The 17,929-nt window shown below is 35.3% G+C and overlaps 4 protein-coding genes across 6 annotated transcripts; 2 read left to right on the plus strand and 2 right to left on the minus strand.

Annotated features, from left to right (window-relative positions):
- Positions 1 to 336: 336 nt before the first annotated feature.
- Positions 337 to 4,411, minus strand: LOC124404022 (protein ecdysoneless). Its single transcript, XM_046877827.1, has 5 exons — positions 3,983 to 4,411; positions 3,314 to 3,807; positions 2,410 to 2,881; positions 1,994 to 2,183; positions 337 to 1,179 (listed from the first exon to the last, which is right to left on the minus strand). The coding sequence occupies exons 1-5, from the start codon at positions 4,230 to 4,232 to the stop codon at positions 729 to 731; spliced, it is 1,857 nt and encodes a 618-aa protein (XP_046733783.1). The 5' UTR covers positions 4,233 to 4,411; the 3' UTR covers positions 337 to 728.
- Positions 4,412 to 4,535: 124 nt separating this feature from the next.
- On the plus strand, positions 4,536 to 6,885 carry LOC124404023. Of its 3 annotated transcripts, XR_006928972.1 has the most exons (6): positions 4,536 to 4,745; positions 4,926 to 5,088; positions 5,230 to 5,425; positions 6,073 to 6,417; positions 6,505 to 6,620; positions 6,709 to 6,885. XR_006928972.1 is itself a non-coding variant. In XM_046877828.1 (5 exons), the coding sequence occupies exons 1-5, from the start codon at positions 4,642 to 4,644 to the stop codon at positions 6,522 to 6,524; spliced, it is 828 nt and encodes a 275-aa protein (XP_046733784.1). In that variant the 5' UTR covers positions 4,536 to 4,641; the 3' UTR covers positions 6,525 to 6,885. The 3 variants fall into 3 exon arrangements, 2 of the variants coding, with proteins under 2 accessions (XP_046733784.1, XP_046733785.1); XM_046877828.1 differs by having other exon boundaries at positions 6,505 to 6,885; XM_046877829.1 differs by having other exon boundaries at positions 6,073 to 6,283; positions 6,505 to 6,885.
- Positions 6,886 to 7,379: 494 nt separating this feature from the next.
- LOC124404665 (leucine-rich repeat and guanylate kinase domain-containing protein-like) lies at positions 7,380 to 12,334 on the plus strand. The gene is made up of 11 exons (XM_046878998.1): positions 7,380 to 7,433; positions 7,652 to 7,828; positions 7,987 to 8,286; positions 8,424 to 8,722; positions 9,171 to 9,375; positions 9,515 to 9,718; positions 9,865 to 10,080; positions 10,149 to 10,305; positions 10,943 to 11,241; positions 11,314 to 11,565; positions 11,875 to 12,334. The coding sequence occupies exons 1-11, from the start codon at positions 7,380 to 7,382 to the stop codon at positions 12,097 to 12,099; spliced, it is 2,388 nt and encodes a 795-aa protein (XP_046734954.1). The 3' UTR covers positions 12,100 to 12,334.
- A 537-nt stretch (positions 12,335 to 12,871) lies between these two features.
- Positions 12,872 to 17,799, minus strand: LOC124404021 (zinc finger protein 436-like). The gene is made up of 4 exons (XM_046877826.1): positions 16,235 to 17,799; positions 15,462 to 15,919; positions 14,781 to 14,968; positions 12,872 to 14,327 (listed from the first exon to the last, which is right to left on the minus strand). The coding sequence occupies exons 1-4, from the start codon at positions 17,349 to 17,351 to the stop codon at positions 13,913 to 13,915; spliced, it is 2,178 nt and encodes a 725-aa protein (XP_046733782.1). The 5' UTR covers positions 17,352 to 17,799; the 3' UTR covers positions 12,872 to 13,912.
- Between the last annotated feature and the right edge of the window lie 130 nt (positions 17,800 to 17,929).

The following is a 17,929-nucleotide window of genomic DNA, read 5'->3' on the forward strand; positions in this document are numbered from 1 at the left end:
AAATAATCAAGATGGGGCCATACCAATTGAATCTGAGACGGAGGAATTTTCGCCCATAAAAAAGGGATGGTTAACCCCTTTTGATATTTGGTGAAAATTTCGACGATTTCAAAAAATGCTGGCAACATCAATGTATATACCCTATTCCTAGCGTATCTCGTCTGACATATCGCAAGGTGTCGTACACGTGTATTGTCCTTCGATATACGCATACGACAGCTGCACGAGTGATTGTACACGAGGTCTAATAATCCAAATCTGCGTTTTCTGGAACTGCTAGCGTAGCAACGCCACCTTAATTTACCACTACCTGACGGACACTTTTTATCCATGGAGACAGTCCTCCTCATCTCTACCCCTCATACATTGGATTTTGTCGCGAAAACAGGCGCATCCTTATGAGCTATGCAATTGTCGTATCATCAGAACAACCAATTCACTAAGCAAGTATAGGCGGTTGCCGTTTATTAGTTCTCGCTCCAAAATGTTTACAATAACATCAATGTACAGTAGCGTTTATTAGACGAACGGTTTGTGAAGTTGTAACAGAACTTTACTGTTAGTATTGATAATACAAAAGATATAAAACGAGATAAAAAAATAAAAACGGCGTTAGTCAATAGCTGCCAATTCACAATACATTGGCTAATATTTCTTTTTGTCTAAATATATTGAAGACAAGCTGACTACTGACGTCATTTTTAATAATAATGATAATTGTGAAAAATTTAACTTTGCAAGTCAGGTGGAACAGTCGAGGGTGATTGCAGGTGTAAATGTAAGAGACGCCGAATGGGTCCGCCAAGAATATTTCCAACAGCTCCTGTGCCTCCTGCTTCGCCTTCTGCGCTTTCTCTCAAATTCATCTCCACAGTCGAATCTTCAACGCAAGTGTCTGCATTAGCGTTTTCTCGTAATCCGCTCAGGTGCAAATCCATTTCTAGTTGAGAGTCGAGCAGTCGCATGTACTTGTCCAATTCACCACCTTTGTCCTCCTCGCTTCCGCCCAACGAACCTTCTGAGTTGCTGTCGAAATCATTTTCATCTCCTGGCACAACAAGGTCCAAGATTCCACGTAAAGCGGAATCAAATGCATCTGCATTGAAGTCTATCCTCGTATCATCAGCATCGCCATTTACTCTGATTTCGTTGTTATCAGCATTCGACTTAGTCAGTTGGCTGAATTATAAATCATCACTAATGTTTATGCAATTTAGACCAGATCGAAGTCAAATTAACAATGAATTGGTTAGACCGTCTGAAGCAAAAGTGAGGATAGAGCAAAAAAACTGTTTAGAAAATCTCCGGCAGTGTTGTTTAAACCAATTATGGTAAACATGAATAAAACAACATTTGTATTATATAATACAAGCTCTGGTGTCTTTGATCAGATTCTAATATTTTTGGGTGTAGTTTGCTCTTTAACCAAGTTATCACAAATTGTATAATAAATCTTGAAGAAATTTTACATCAAACTATAGTTATAACGCGCAAATGTAATTTTTGATGAAGGTCTGTTATACTGTACTTACAGGAATATATTTTTATCCACTCTGAAAATAATGGTAAGTAGAAATTTTTAGGCCATCTCTGGAGGTCTCTATGGCGGACAAAGTGAGCCCACCAACATTAGAATCGGATACAAAAACAAAGTTCGATCATTTCGAACTTTCTAGTTATTAAACTTATATGTTTATCCACTCTGGGGATAATGGTAAGTAGAAATTTGTAGGCGATCTCTGGAAGCTTCTGTGGTGAACAAAGTGAGCTCACTAACATTAGAATCAGATAAGAAGCAACAAAGTTCAATCATTATTAAATTATTACATAATGATAATAGTATTTCTTCACTCGTGTTCTTTATTATTGGCGCGAATAACATTGCTGGAGATTTCTTGAATGGTACTTTCTCTTTTCGTAATTTCTTAAATTGATGGTCCGGCTAATTTATTCTTAAAATAGTTTTTTCATTTCAAAATTATAATCTACGAACCTTGGAAACTGCACTCCGTCTACGTCACTTGAATGTTGCAAAAACTCCCGAACTTTCTCTTGGATTGAAGGTGGATGCTGATCAACCATTCGATCGTTTGACGACCACTGCTGGTCCAGCATTGAGTGCAGCTGTTCTGGATCTATGTTGAGCCAGTTATCATTATCTGGAGGACTCAACCTCCCTTCACCTATTTCAAAAACTAAATATAGCATGTGCGCACATCTTCCATTTAATTCTTCTTCCATTTAAAATATGCTTTTGATGATAAAAATTTCATATTTCAAAGTAGTGTTGATTTTGAAAAAATAAAGTTGACTTTTTTTTAAATTCCATATACGAATGGTACGCTTCTAAGAAACACACAAAATGTATTTAGACATCAAAGTTAGTTTCTAAGATCATAGACGTCTTACTCAAGGACTCGAGTTCATAACACGGAGCATTGCGCCAGGCCTCCAATATTCGTCGAGCTTCGTTCTTGTCACCAGATAACGAATGGTCCCTGGAACTGGATTGAAAGTACTCCTTAGCCAATCTAAGCAGTCGGTTGTACTCTTGACTACCCTCTAAAAGATTTCGGAAATATCCGTTTGCTGTCAATCGTTTCAGATATGCAACCCATTCAGTTTCGTTTTTACTTTCACTCTCTTTATTCTGTTTAATCTTGCGACTAGCTCGTGCAACAAGCATTTCTAACCCACACGATATCTTTATCCCCAACAGATGTGGCTTATGCTGAGAATCATTGGGCGAAGGTAAATTCCAACCAGTTCTTGGATCGCCAGCGTAACGGCAGTGAATTGCCATTGCATATAGGCATCGAGTCATTTTCACATTGACCATGGCACGTTGTTCTGGTGGAAAGTATTTCATCGCTTGGCAAACCTGGAAGAAATAATTAGATATCTATTATTAGGTTGTTTAGAAATCGGTAGCTCGAACAGTTCGAATGTTGTAAGCCTTGAAATTCAACTTTGCAAAAATATCGCAAAGTAAATGCAGGATGTAAGTTCAAAAACATAAAAATGTATATAAATAAAATTAATAATAAAACTTCCCGACTTTTCCCTGATTTCTCTGGCTATTTTTTAAATCCTTGCAATTTTTCTCGACTTTCCAGTTTTCTCTAACCATTGGCCAACATGGCAGTGATTGAAAAAAGAATCTCTGAGTAATTGAAATGGAAATAAATGGAAACGGGGGATAAATTATACAGATAGAAACCAGTTTCAAGATAATGTATCCTGAAACTAAAAAAAATTAAAGCCAAATCTACATGTCGGCCCCTGATATTTAAGTGAAAATTAATAGACTTACTTTTCGCTCAAGTGGATCTGATTGACAAACAGTCCTCAGTGCTGCTGCAATCAAGCCAGGTTCCTGTCTGAGTATGGCAATAGCTCTTTCTGGTAAAAAGACGCGAGCTTTGTGGATTCTGTTTTGTATTTCCATCGGGTATATGGAAATTCTCTTTTGAATAGCCGCCTGTACACCACACTCCATTTTGGATGCTGTAGGTTTTTCATTAATGGTTCGCAGCATTTCTATATGAGACAGGTTTTCATCTCTAACCACATGTATTTCGCCATTATAGATGAAAACTCGATCCTGACAAGTTTGTGGCGTCGCCCAGCTTGGCAAAGCCTCCGCAGCTTCTATTAGTAAGAATTCTCCATCAGAGTCAACCAATTTTACGATTAAGCCGTCAAACGCCTTCGTCAGTTCCACTACTAGGAATACAAGAAACCACTCGTCACCAACATCCTCATCAAATCGAAGACTGGCATATACGTGCGGTGGTAGCTGATAATCTGCAATAAGAGAAAATATTTACACATAATACGGTACGAGACTTTTTCTGCACATTCAAGTGACTCGTGAAATCACTTGGAAAACTGATAGCTCTATCAATTGAAGGGTGTATAATTCATGCAAAGAAATAGGCAACACACATTTTCATAATTAAAAAAAATTTTCTTACTTTACCTTCCACTCGAGCTCCACCATCAAGTTCTTTGTTGAGCTGGATAATATTTTTTGTTCTTGCTTGAAAGCCTAACGAGTCTCTATGCCATATATATTCTCGAGTATACATTGAAATATGATTGTTGTATTTGTTTATTTCAGATACTAATTCATCTTGAGATATTTCTTCCGTCGATTTGTAACACAAGTGTGGAAACAGAAAACACTCGACAAAATCATCTTCTCTGGTATACTGCAGCGGGATTGACATGATTGATCGTTTTCAGTAATCAAATTATACTAATTCTTCAATTTCTTCACAGTTAATGTCATTCAACTATTCGCGATCACATACATGCTTTGCTCCAACTGCGATCTATACATAATGCAAAATGACAACGGAATGAATCAGCTCCGACATAACCTAACTTTGATTCTACTAAAGTGGCAGCTTCAGCAGTACGAATGCAAAGCCATCTAGCTATAATTTACTACACTATTTTACACTATTTATGAGCGAAAATTTTTAGTGTCGGCCACCGACTGCGTTTTGAGTGTTTTATGGTTTAGATTGTAACTGCAAACGCGCGTCATTGAAACGTTGTTAAACGTGCAAACTGCTGGCAGATAATGATAAAGCTGAAAATTTGGATTAAACTTGTTTAGGAAGAAATGAAATAATGCCGTCGTGTATTGCGTTAAATTGTACGAACGTATCAGCAGAGGCTCGTAAATCAAAAAGACAAAAATTGCTGGAGAAGAAATTCAAAGTAACTTTTCATAGGTTAGTCAAATTGATATTACTTTTATTATACGTCACATTACACACGGGATTATCTTAACGGGAACTGGATTTTAATATCATTCGGTTGTTTTTTTCAGTACATAGTAGGGAAAAAACAACACCAATAATATTATCAACAATATAAGTACCGATATTTTTTCACACAATTTATTTTTTTAGGTTACCAAAAGATCCAACGAAACGACAAAAGTGGCTCGATAGCCTGTGTATCCCAGAGCCCAGAGGTGCAAGTCCTATGATATGCTCAATTCATTTTCCAGAAAATGCGTTCGACAGAACATCTCAGTCTTGTGTTAGACTCAGAGACTTTGCAATACCATATGTAAGTATATATCGAAGTATCGAAATTGTATTTACAAGCAACATATCTTTATTTTTAACACTACACCATCAAATCAAGAATGAAACTGTGTTATGTCTTATGCAAATACCTTTGCGTATTTTACAAGCGAGCATATTACAGGGTCCCTTGGATGAGGAGTTTCGCATTACATTGCACAAGTCCAATCGAAGCAGATTGCCCCAATCTGTGAAGCAGAAAACTTTATCCCAGATTAATCACCAAGAGGTGGAAGATAAGCATGAGAAAGTAAAATATTTGATTGAGGAAAATTTTAATGACGGCGCTGAAAAATTTGATGAATTGTCCATTTCTGAGGGTAAATTGATATGAAAAGAATCATTGCTTTCAAAATTTTAATATAGTTTAAATTATCCTCATGATATTTGAAAGATATTATTAAATTCATGAAAACTTCTGATTATTTTTCATGAAGTTGAGTTGGAAATGAATATCAGACCAATTTTTAGATAATACTCATATTTATTATTTCACTTAAACTCTTTATTTCGCATCACAAATCTGAAAAGAATACGAGTTCTCGTGTTTCTGCATGCTGGAACAATTATCCAAGAAAAATGAAAATTTTTTAGATAATTATCGAAATTTATTCTTTTGGAACATAGCTGAAAAATTTTCGACTTATCTGTAAGAGAATTTGTCCAATGAGAATCAGATTATGATAGCATGTCAGATATTTTCAAAAAGCATCAAGGTTTTTCCATAAATTATCAAAAATTAATGTTCTGCATAGAAATTCAAATATTTCTACAAAATTCATAGTAAGTGATAGAATCTATCAGAGATTCTCCAGAATGAGTAAGAAGTTGTCTGAAATTTACCTTTCAAGTAAATTCCTAGAAATTTGTAAAAGCTTCTATATATAATTTACGCAAGCGAATACTCAATAACTCATTACGATTAGAATACAGATTCACAATGTGGTAATGCATTCTTAAATTACAGGTATGCCGTATCTTATCGATGACACTAGTGAAAGAAAATTGTATGTCGACCGATCTACATCAGTGTCGCCAAATCACTTTATCAATGACTTACCACTAAAGAAGGAGCCCAAGGTATCTGTAACACGGTCGACATCGGTTTCGCCTCAACGCACTGAAGACAGTACAAAAACGCAATTTTTCCGCACTGTATTATTGAATACGAAAAAAATGTATGTTCATAAAATAAAAATGCTGCAGCAGAAGCAACGCAGAACAGCAAATAAATTGGCAAATATGCGGGCTATTCTGAACGTATTGAAGAAAAAAAATCTTCTCGGAGCGAAGGAGCTGGCCAATCTTCAAGGTGGTTTCAATTACTTTTGATACAGCTGCTGAATATTTCAGCATTACCTAAATATTAGAAGGTTTTACATGTAAAACTTCCTTTCAGAGAACGTTCTTGCATCCTGATATTAGTGGAATGCTGATCTTGGTTCTACTCGAAGATGTTCTTCAATGGATTTACAGCTTGATAGCCACATTCATTGCGGAAAACAGGAAATGAAGGTCTAGGTTCTGAAAAATCCTGGTCTCTGCTTAGTTGAAGACTTGTGCGTGCCTTTGGAAAAAATGTCTTATTAGATTTATTCTACAGCACCAGCTACTAAATTTAAAAATGCTAGTGTTTCAAGCAAAACGTGGAATTTATCGTGACGTCTTGGCTGGCCATTCCTCTCCTCTTGATTATTGCCACATGACCTCACTGATGTTATTGCAAAGTTCTTGAAGGACAACATTCATTGCGGCAATTGCATTCGAGCATTACTGTAACCCCGAACAGATACTTGCTAATGCGTTCCCGAAAAAACATTTGATATTGCGGATGGAATTATGTATTCTCTTTGCGCAATACTGTACAATTGATGTATAATAAGATTGATGCAACTCTATGGTTAAGGAAAATTTAAAGAATGAATGTATTATTTTACAATAATAAAACTAATCGATTTAACGTACATATGTAAAATCGTTTTTTATTCCCTTATTCATTCTATATTCGCCAAATAATTATCACATTATCTTATAACTGTTCCTGAAACGGATAAACTGTACACGCTTGTTAATTGTTAAATGATCTGAAATTTGTTACATCAGAAAAGCAAATTCAACATTAAAGTTGTGATTGTTTCTCTACAGCTGTCAGTAGTATATTATGTGAATTCGTCAAAGTACATGTGCGAATTATTTCAAGAATATATAATTAGCGTATATACAAAATGCTTGCGAGCCCTGAACAGTAAATTAAGATAGAATCAATCTACTGTTATGCAGGACTCTATGAAACGTATGAAAAGTCCTTCATTTGCCATGAATGAGGAAGTACGAATAACAGATATTCATTTACGTATATGGATTAGTAGAGTAAAAAAAATTTTCGTTCGATATCAAGATTTCCAATATATTTAATAATTAAAAGTGTGAGATTTGGAAAAGTGTTGACCGTTTCGAAGAAAGCATGACTTTCATGAAACGGATTAACATTTAGGCAATAACTTTTCCGCACATTATTCACGTCAATATTTTACCTTCTTTTACAGGATGACTTTCTTTTTTCCCGTAAATTTGTAACAATTAAGCCTAATATTCGACAAGATGCGAACAAACTTGAGAAAGCACAACGCCCAAAATCAGCCTCCTTTCCGAAATTACCACCAATTGCTAGAATACCAACACTGTCAACAAATATAGAAAATAGAGACTTTGTGCCAAACCAGGTGGAACTGCCTCTCCGAAAATCAAGTTCAACTTTATCATCCGAAGTGCGGGCCTTTTAATATTTTTCACTAAGAAAACTAAAGAAACGAGCACTTAGAAATAGTTTCAGCCAAACGTGTCTTTGTTGCAAGCTCTTGACCTATTTTAACATCTCAAGTTTTCTGGATGGAGAGATTATTCGTTACCAATTATATACCCAAACTTGGAGAGCGATAAAGAAAAGAAGCAACGTATTATCGAAAGTAAATGGGGACGAGGTACTGCGCTTGATATCGGACTGTGGGAGGATAGTATTGCTCCTGTAGTCAAAGTTAGAAGCAGAGTGGATATTGAGCTCGGTATGAGTGAAGTTACCGATATATTGACTGATGAAATGGTTGGAGCGTGCTCATCTTTTCTGGCAAAATCACCAGAGACTGAACTTTATGTCGAGAATAAGTGCGAACTTATTAACATGGTAAAATATTAATATTGGCAAAATGTTGCCGCATTTTATTGATCGACTACAGTTAGAAAAGCTGATGAAAGAAATCTAAATTCCATCCTTCGTAGGGCGAATGTTGAATGTAGTTCTATGGATTTTAATTCTTTCAGGGCTTGAGGAACATCTCCGTTTTGCAATATCGTCATTACTTGCAGTACATTGACTTGGAAAATAATAGTATTAGTGACTTGACACCACTCGGAGGAATTCCATACCTGATGTACTTGAATGCAGCTCGCAACGAGCTCAGAGACGTACTGAGATTCACACCTCCATGGTGTTTGACATATGTAAACTTGGCATACAATAACATTTCGAAGATCAATGATTTGTCTGAGTTTTGGAGTATCGTCAGACTCGATTTGTCGCACAATGTGATTGAACGTATTGAAGGACTGGTAAATTTGAGGTATCTTCCGCTTTGAAATCAAAAGTTTAGGAATTACACCAAACGTTGTTTCATTATGGATGAATGGACTGCATGCATCTCAATCACCAATTAAAAAAATAGTAAAAACCGTTTGAAAATCTCTAGTAGTGTTATTTGTGTCAGTAACAGTGAACACAAATGAAAAACCCTCCGTAGTATGTGATGAAAATGAATCTTAGCAGTTTCGAATAACTCAAGACAAGATATCAAGAATTTGAGAAAAGGTTTCATAATCATTTCTATCCAATACAAAAGACAATTCATTTGTGTTCGCTATCATCCACACAGACAAGATAGTTAGAGATTTTGTGAATGGTTTTTTCTGTATTTCTAAGTTCTGACTCAGTTTGTTCACCCTTAATTTGAAACAATTCGGTTTCAGGAAATGTTATCTTACCAAATCAATAATCGTAATGTACCATTTCAGACACTTGAGGTTCTTAAATCTTGGATACAATATGATTGAATCCGTTGAAAACTTGGACAACTTAGACATCCAGGAGTTGAATTTGGAGTACAATTGTATAACGAACTTCAAATCTGCTACATCTGCTTTTGGTATAAGTGCGTTGCCTAATCTTCGGACGTTGATTTTAAGGCACAACAAATTGACCACATTGGAGTTTTTTGAGGTAAATTACTCCCCAGGTTTGTCAATTTCAATTGCTCGATTTGGCAATGAGAAGAAATACTAAGTATTATATCGATGTAGATCACAGATGCCAAAAATATCGTTTATACATTTTCATGAATAAAATAATCTTTACCTAGGGTGCTTACGGCTTACGCTACATTGATTTAAAGTACAATAAAATTTCGGACTTACTGGAGGTGTCGCATCTACAGAGTTTAGTCCACGAGCTTGATTTTCGTGGAAATCCCTGTACCAAGTGGCCAAATTATCGAGATGTATTACTATTCTCAATGCCAAGCGTTATGTTTGTCGACGGTGCCAGCGTTACCATGTCTGAAAAGGTATACTGCTCAGACTTCGAAATAGGATGGAATATTTATATTTGTTTGTGATTGATTGCATTGTACCATCAAAGAAAACATTCATCCCCCTTTTTACCCGAACAAGCATACTTTACATTGCGACTTCGTCATGTTTGCTAAATCAGGTGTCTGCCAGCACAGTATTTGCACCACCGATAGAATTGGTGGTGGCTTCTGCTGTAACGAAGCTAATGCTTTTGGAGCATCTGAATAATATTAACATTGACCTGCACATTACACCGATTGACCAAAGTACTCCACCGTTAATAATATTAACCGGCCCTCCAGCAGTGAAGAAATCAATACTAGCCAGAAAAATCGCAGATGATTTGCCTAAACGGGTGAGACGAAACGTTTGATTAAAATTTCATTCGGTGATTCAAAGAAAGTGTATAGAACGGTTGTCTAGGTCAGGTACTGCCCTAGTCACACAACAAAGCACCAGCCATGTGACGACCCTCTCGGATCGACTTACCACTTCATCAGCAGAGAAGAATTCAATGAGATTACAAGACGAGGGGAATTTTTATCGACCAGAGAGTTGTTAGGGAATAGTTACGGCTTTCGTTAGTAGATTTAATTTTTAATTTAGATCAAGAATAATGGGCTTTTCTGCCTGAATCATATTAAGTTACGAAAAGAGAAAGAACCATTTAAAAAATCATTTATAGTGTTATTTATACTGTTTATTGTATTACACTTATGCCAATGATGGTGAACATGAATGAAAAATCATCCCTAGTATATAATAAAAAAGATTTGGAGTAAATTCGAACACTAGCTAAGATATCAACAATTTAAAAGAATGTTTTACAACAAGAAGGTTCAAAATGGTTTAACTCTAGTGTTTTGTATCCGACTCTTATGTTCTCACGCTTATTTAATTCAATGTAGAGATCTCCTGATTGTGAGATCGCCTGATAAAATTTGACGTATAGTAGTCTCCAGAGCGTATGAAAATTGATTTGTGTAAGTAAGGTACAACAGATGTTCGTCAACAATTAAACTTGTGTGTTATAATTACTCTACAATATGGGATTTTCAAAACGTTTTTCGGACAATTTCTGGGGATCTCAGTGAGTAAAATGAATCTAAAAACATTTAAACTGGATTAAAAAAGACACCAAAGTTTAATCATTTTAAACATTCTAATTACAAAACTTTTTCCCCAATTGTTGTAAAACAAATCAATGATTATTGCAGATGTGAGTGAGATTAAAGCACTTGCTTCGGAGAAGAAAATCGGTATCGCTCACATGGATCTGCATGCAGCATTACAGATGCAAAGTCGATACGTGAATGCGAAGTTAATTTTGGTATTGACCAAAAGTGTGGAACTTCATCGACTATGGATCCAAGAAAAGATACAAATCTTTACATGGGTGAAGAGCAGTCTACAAAATCTTGTAACTTTTAAGTCTGGAAGACACCGTCGACCTACAATTGAAATGAAAGAATCGACGAGTTCCCAAGTTAACTTTATGTATGAATTACTAAACGAGGTGAAGAAACCATAAAATTATCATGCTTGGTTACATCTGGTTACATCAATTGAAAAGTTGTCATTACCACAGGTATTGGAAACTTTGGACTCACCTCCTTTTAGCACTACTGTGGGATCAGAGGTAACGGAAGAAATGGGTACTGTAGTGGTCATGGAAAGTCGAACCACTTTTCCTGAAATCATAAAAACTTCCAGTGACATTGAAATGGAAAAGAAACATATCACTTTTCAAGGAGAGGATGAGCAATCCACTACCGCACCTTCCTCCAAAGTGACATTTAATTCTGACAAGCTCAGTGTACCACCGCCCGATGAATTGAAGGTTTGAAATCACTTTATTCGATCGCTGATTACCAATTGCCGGTATAGCAAGTGGTTAATATGGCTGACCTGGATGGGCCAGCCTATCAACTTCAAAGCTATGAGATTGGAATATACTATTAGATGTTCTTTTCAAAATTATATTATTGAAATAATTTGAAAACTACTGGACCAATCAGATCTAAAATCTAATTACTTCTACGACAATCCTTTATAATGATGATAACTAAACTTCTAATGTTCAGGGTAATGTTTAATAACTTTCCTACTTAGCAGAGGGGGATTTTGAAAGTATTAACATCGTTTCTAGGTCATACTAGACGAACATTCGAACGTTTTGACTCCGAATGAAGAGGGAAAAAGAAGACGTCTGAAAGAAAAAATCCAGTTGCAACATGATTTGTTACGCCATCAAATAGACAATGACGAATCTGAAGAAAGCGAGAATTCGGAGGATCACTCTGCGTCCAGTGATGATCTGTTTGTTTCAAAACAGGTTAGTAATCAAGTAATACGTAACATACAAGTCAGATAAATCTTGCTGTAAACTTTTCACGCCTTCTACATTGATCTGAAATAAAGTAGAAAAGCCCGACAGCAGATCAGATAGACAAATAAATATTCAGCTAGAACATATTTCACTTATAATTATGATTCGCAGTGCCTACCTGGCATGGATTCTCCAAAACTTTTAGAACAACTTCACAGTAAACTTGTAACCAAGTCGAGGGAACAGTACTTCGAACAGCACCTAAACAACCTTGGGTGTATTTCCCTAGTAGTAAGTCGAGTTACAGTCAACACTGCTACATGCGTCCTTGTTCACCATTCTGAAACTGCTTTGTTGTGTAGGTATTCACAGATAACTTCGAATCGGCTTATAATCAAGTGGTTGATTTTGTTTACGAATTTTACATCAGTCAACCGTCACGTAAATCGAAATTCTCTATGGAAATTCGGAAACTAATGGAAGCCGTTAATGCATCAAAAACGAAAACTTTCCTTCAAGAATTGGAAGAGTATAAAAATATAAACTTATTTTGAATTCGAATGCTTTTGAAAAATCAAAATACCGAATCTTCTATCTCATAATTTGCAAAACAAAAAGTTTGGTGAAATTAGTTTTCATTTAACAATGATCAACTTATGATAATAATTAACATCCTTCTGTCGCAATTACAATACACAAAACTTTTTAGGGATTTATTGTCGTCGAAAAATCAGAGATTGCACATTGTAGGACGGTCTAGCCTTGTATTATATGATCAGATACTGAAGAGTCAATTCTGAAGCGGAAGTAAGGACTATAAATAGTGGATGTGATATAAAATTGAGTGAGTTCAACAACTTCATTATGTGAAACTTATTTTTCAATTTAATAAATCAGTCTTTGGTTTCACATGAAATATCAGCGGCGTAAATACTATAGTTAATTTATTTACTCAATGTATAGCAAACTCTGTTTAAGAGTTTAAGTTCGTCGCTGAGAAGGAGTAGAATTCTCAAAAATACTCACTTTAACAATTCTTGCATTTATCTGTGGTATTATCCAACTGGCGTTTGATTTTCAACGTCAATACTGATAGACTCTTAGATAGTGTCTGCTGTATCAATGAGGGAAGTATTAGTACGAAATTAGTGAAATATTCTTACTTCAATAAATATAAATACGACCTGAGATAAAAAAGAATATGCCAATTGATTATATGTCAAGTGTGTCCTTTCACTTTTATAATAATGGAAAATTACAATTTTTGTACTATAGTTTTACATATGGAGCGATCATATGAAGCGAAAGTATCAAACGATCATGAGCATCATGTGTTAAATATAGGGTATGACATTTCCCGTGTAGAGAGATGAAAATACTTCAGTCATATTCAATCTGAATAAAGGCAATGCTTGTGCATATAAATACTCATATTTAACATGATATGCATAAATTAATATAACACACAATATATCTTTGCATAATTGACTTATCTACTATAAATAGTATCAGTCACAAGTAATAAAGTTCTCACGAACTAGATCAATTATTGTCTGACTTTCTATACTTCTTTTATTTATTGTTGTGTCTTACGGGAATGTCAATTCCCATTTCATTATTCAAAAAATTTTCGAGTATAGGTGTGTGTATATATATATATATTTTTTTTTACCAAGATAAAGGTATGTTGAGCATTACCACCCTAGAGGAAACATATTATTTTACGAAAGTCTTGTTCAATTGATAAGTAATGCGTAACGCTACAGATATTTATATAACTGTGCTCATATACTGCGATTATTTTTGGAAATAACTAGCACAACAGTTATATCCATTTTTATTTCAGTGCTTTCACAGTTTAGATTTGATTTCCACTAGAAACGCCCATATTTGTAATTACATTCCGATTGCAGCCCATATCGATCAACATTTTGTGATTTTCAGAAACTATGGCCAACGGATTTGAGCCAACTTGAAAATTACTTTGTGATTGAGGTAGCTTCGGGTCATTATCGATACTTGGCAATTTTGTATAGTTCACCTGCTGCCATGCTTGGTCGAGTATTCTATCATCATAAACATCTACTTTAATCGTGTTCTCCATTTCACTCTCAATTTGTGATGTAAAAAATTTTGACGTCGCTGTTCCAATGTCATTTTCGTCCCCTACCCACTTTCTATTACTAGTACTATCAGTTACTTCATGGTGATGATGACGCAAGTGATCGTCCAGTGCCTGCTTCTTATCAAATAATATCGCACACTGTTTGCACCTGTAAATTAGAACATTTATAAATCTGAAACTACGCATTTTTGCTGAGAAAATCAATTGCAAAAATTTTTCTGCTGTCGATAGTTGAACCACTGCATGCAAAAACAACTCAGCTTGAGCTAAGTTTTGGAGAATGAAGTAGTAAAAATTATGATCTTATGGGCGTTTTTGTGATAAAAACTGGTTTTGATTTTTTCATTAAAACACCTGTACATTACTTAAGAAATACTTTATACATATTTCACTGTCCAAAACTTGACTCGAGTTAAGTTTTTGTTGCATACAGGGGCTCAATTATTATACACTATTTATTGCATGACTGTATAACTCCGTTCTGTTCGCTTTCATTTTCTGTTTGAAAATTGAATTACAATCATTCTATGAATAAGCTGAATGTAGAAATGCGGAACAGGAAAATTTATACAGAAATAATCTGAGATTAAACGATACCTACTTGTACTGCATTTTATTTGTTTCTTTAGCCAGTATCTCAGCTGGGTCATGTATCTTCTGATGCGCGAACAAATTATATCGTTCGGCGAACCGTTTTCCACATAGAGTACAACTGAACGGTTTTTCACCTGTGTGTACTCGCATGTGACGCTTCAAGTGAGAAGTCGACAGTAAAGACATATCGCATACCTAAAAAGAATTATCACTGTGAATTGTAATTTTATGGATGTATGTTGGAATGAATTCACTTGATGTGAACGGAATTCTTATTGATCAAGTGGTTATTCTACCTGACGTTACAAACTTCTAGTTCGGATGTGTTTTGAACTAAGAAAATATCATTAAATAAGATTTTTTTGTTCAAATCTAACTCCAAGAATAATACACTGATCAAATCCAAAGTCTAATAAGTTCCAAGTGAAGAAGAGCTGTGTCAATTGAGACTCAAGTGATCAAAATCCGTTGATCCATTTTTGTGATATAATTGAACAAGAAATTAATCATACATATAAATCTAGCGACCATCAGTAAATTGTCAGAGGCGATTGTATAGACCTTAAAATGTTAAGAGTCAGTAAAATGTCGACTTTTAGTATGATTACAATAAATTTCCTTGTTTCCTTTACTCCCTGAAACGGAAAAAGTAAAAGCTGAAAGCGTCCAAAGTAAATTAATTACATACGTGACATTGGTAGGATTTTTTCCCAGTGTGCGAAAGTGCATGCATGTTGTACGAAGTATGGTGGACAAAGCGTTTTCCACATAGTTCGCATTGGTAAGGCGTCTCCCCCGTATGCATCGGTAAGTGTCTCATCAAAGCTCCCTTTTGGGTGAAACATTTGTTGCAAAAACTGCATTGGAATGGATTAATGCCGTTGTGCATACCGACGTGGATCTCCAATGCGTGCTTGTGCTTGTAAGCCTGACCACATTTTTCACACATGTAGGGTCTCAGACTCGAATGTGATTTCATGTGGGTTTTCAACTCGGCTGACGTTCTCCACTTCTTTCCGCAAGTTGGGCAAGGATATTTTAATGGCTTTAAGCTATACTTTGATATTCTATGAGATTTGTACGTTATCTCTTGCGAATTAGGTGCAAGCTCTTTAGGCACATCCAGCATTTCCACAGAGTTGTTCTCTGCAATTTTCATAGTAGTCAGTCACGATTATATTGTAGAAATTGATAAGAATGCATTATTTTCGTACAAAATCTGCTCTCGGATCAATTTTGATCTGTGAAAAAAATAGATCTAAGAAAAGTATGTCAAGAACCTAGACAAATTTTTTTCATGCAATTAATAAAAAATGTAAATAAGTTCATCAAAGTAGAAACAAGTAGTAACAAGTTTTGGGTAGTAGATCAAATTCTCGACTTGATCCTTTATCGTGCTTCATTTTAGAGAAAATAGTGTAAAAAATTATTAATTTTATTTTTTATCGATGTATTACATACTTGAGATTGCATCTTCGTGTTCGTAAATTTTTTCTGTATTGCGCACAACTTCTTTCCATTGGAAATCATCTTGTTCGTCATTATCCGACATGCCGAGCAGTTCTTCGGGAAATATTCCATGGTCGTCATTATTTGACTCTAAAAGCTCATTTATAGTGTCTATGGCGTCTTTATTCCTTGGATGTTCTTTAACTACATGAATATTAGCTTTGGATAGGCTTGAAAATACTTCGTTACAAATTTTGCACTTATAAGGTTTCGACCCTCTGTGTTTCAATGAGTGCAAACGAAGATCGTTCGCATATTTAAACAATCTGCCGCATACTTTGCACCGATGAGTATACAGTGCCATTTTTTCTTGTCTATTTAGATTGAATGTTATATCATTTCTGGATAAACAATTGACATTTTCTTCGCTTCGTCTCATCGTTTCACCTGCTTTTTCGCCATTCAGAATGTCGTCAAAACTATTGACATGTCTCACATCATTAGCCTCTTCGACTTTGACTTGACCTTTACGTTTTCCCTTTACATTTTGTTCGCTCCCTACATTTATATTTATACTTTTAGTAGCACAGATCTTTGTTCCACATGGACTAAATTTTTTATCAAGATCCAAAGCTTTTCCAATATGAATCGCCGATTCTTTACAACCGTTCGCTAATTCTTCATGGATAATCGAGCATTTATCGTTATTCGATTTTTCCAATTCAGATAAATTTTTCAGCTCGCTCGGACTGCTTGTTGTTTTGAATCTGTTCGCCTGACTCAAGTTCCCAGCCAAACATTTATCACCGATTTCGAAAAGATTCGCAACATTGCTTCTAATAGTCTTACCGTCACTCTGCTTGCTACTTGACTCGTATACTTTCAATATCTCAGTTCTAATGTTCACTACTGTCCATTGCGCTTGTTCCAATATTTGGAACATGCTGTAACATTGGGAGCATACATGGGAACTACGTAAATCAGATTCTATGCAATTTAATACTTGGAGAATAAAACTGCCAAGTTGCATTCCGTTCCTAGGTAACGATGTGTAAAAAATGTTTACACAGGTCGTCAACTCCAATTTTACTGTGCATAAAAGACACAGAAGCTCCGATGTGGTCTCCATGTCTTTTTTAGATTGATCTATAAGCCGTTTTTGACATGATAGTTTTGTTTTTCTTCAGGTAAATACGTCGGCGTTAATTGCGCAATAATAAGACAAGTTATCACGTGACATTTTTTTTATAATGTTTGTATTTTCAATTTCGAGTACAACTGAGCAAATTTATTTTAAAATACAGTTTCCGAACCTCCCGAACCGTTGAGTAAGACGAGATTTACAATACAATACTTTGATATTACAAAACATATTTTTTCAACTCGTTAATTGATCCTCAATGTGTTGTTAATACGAATCGACACGATTGTCGTAATTAATTAGTTTGGAATATAAAATATACAAAATACATGAAACCACGTATACAAACGTCACTATGGTTAAAATTATTCATGACGGCCATTTTAAAACATATTTGTACGACCATCGTGTTACACAATTGTTGATAGTGCTGTATCGGTTTTCTATCTCTCTTGTCCACAGATTGTTGGTAAGCTCTGTCTCACTTCTGGAGCACTTTCAGCACTCAGAAGTTGGCAACTCACTGGTAATTAATTTTTAACGTGGACACGCGATCCTCTGAAATA

Source organism: Diprion similis, chromosome 3, assembly GCF_021155765.1.
Source record: "Diprion similis isolate iyDipSimi1 chromosome 3, iyDipSimi1.1, whole genome shotgun sequence".
Classification (NCBI taxonomy): domain Eukaryota; kingdom Metazoa; phylum Arthropoda; class Insecta; order Hymenoptera; family Diprionidae; genus Diprion; species Diprion similis.

Coding starts and splice junctions, on each gene's coding strand:
- LOC124404021 (XM_046877826.1), bottom strand. CDS start 17,351: ATGGAGACCACATCGGAGCTTCTGTGTCTTTTATGCACAGTAAAATTG. Junction 14,969..15,461: donor AAAAATCCTACCAATGTCAC/GTATGTAATTAA, acceptor AATTCTTTTTAG/GTATGCGATATGTCTTTACT. Junction 14,328..14,780: donor ACAAATAAAATGCAGTACAA/GTAGGTATCGTT, acceptor TCTAATTTACAG/GTGCAAACAGTGTGCGATAT.
- LOC124404023 (XM_046877828.1), top strand. CDS start 4,642: ATGCCGTCGTGTATTGCGTTAAATTGTACGAACGTATCAGCAGAGGCT. Junction 5,426..6,072: donor TGAATTGTCCATTTCTGAGG/GTAAATTGATAT, acceptor CTTAAATTACAG/GTATGCCGTATCTTATCGAT. Junction 6,418..6,504: donor GGAGCTGGCCAATCTTCAAG/GTGGTTTCAATT, acceptor ACTTCCTTTCAG/AGAACGTTCTTGCATCCTGA.
- LOC124404665 (XM_046878998.1), top strand. CDS start 7,380: ATGCAGGACTCTATGAAACGTATGAAAAGTCCTTCATTTGCCATGAAT. Junction 10,081..10,148: donor CAGATGATTTGCCTAAACGG/GTGAGACGAAAC, acceptor ACGGTTGTCTAG/GTCAGGTACTGCCCTAGTCA. Junction 11,566..11,874: donor CACCGCCCGATGAATTGAAG/GTTTGAAATCAC, acceptor CATCGTTTCTAG/GTCATACTAGACGAACATTC.
- LOC124404022 (XM_046877827.1), bottom strand. CDS start 4,232: ATGTCAATCCCGCTGCAGTATACCAGAGAAGATGATTTTGTCGAGTGT. Junction 3,808..3,982: donor TGGTGGAGCTCGAGTGGAAG/GTAAAGTAAGAA, acceptor CTCTTATTGCAG/ATTATCAGCTACCACCGCAC. Junction 1,180..1,993: donor GACGGAGTGCAGTTTCCAAG/GTTCGTAGATTA, acceptor TTTATAATTCAG/CCAACTGACTAAGTCGAATG.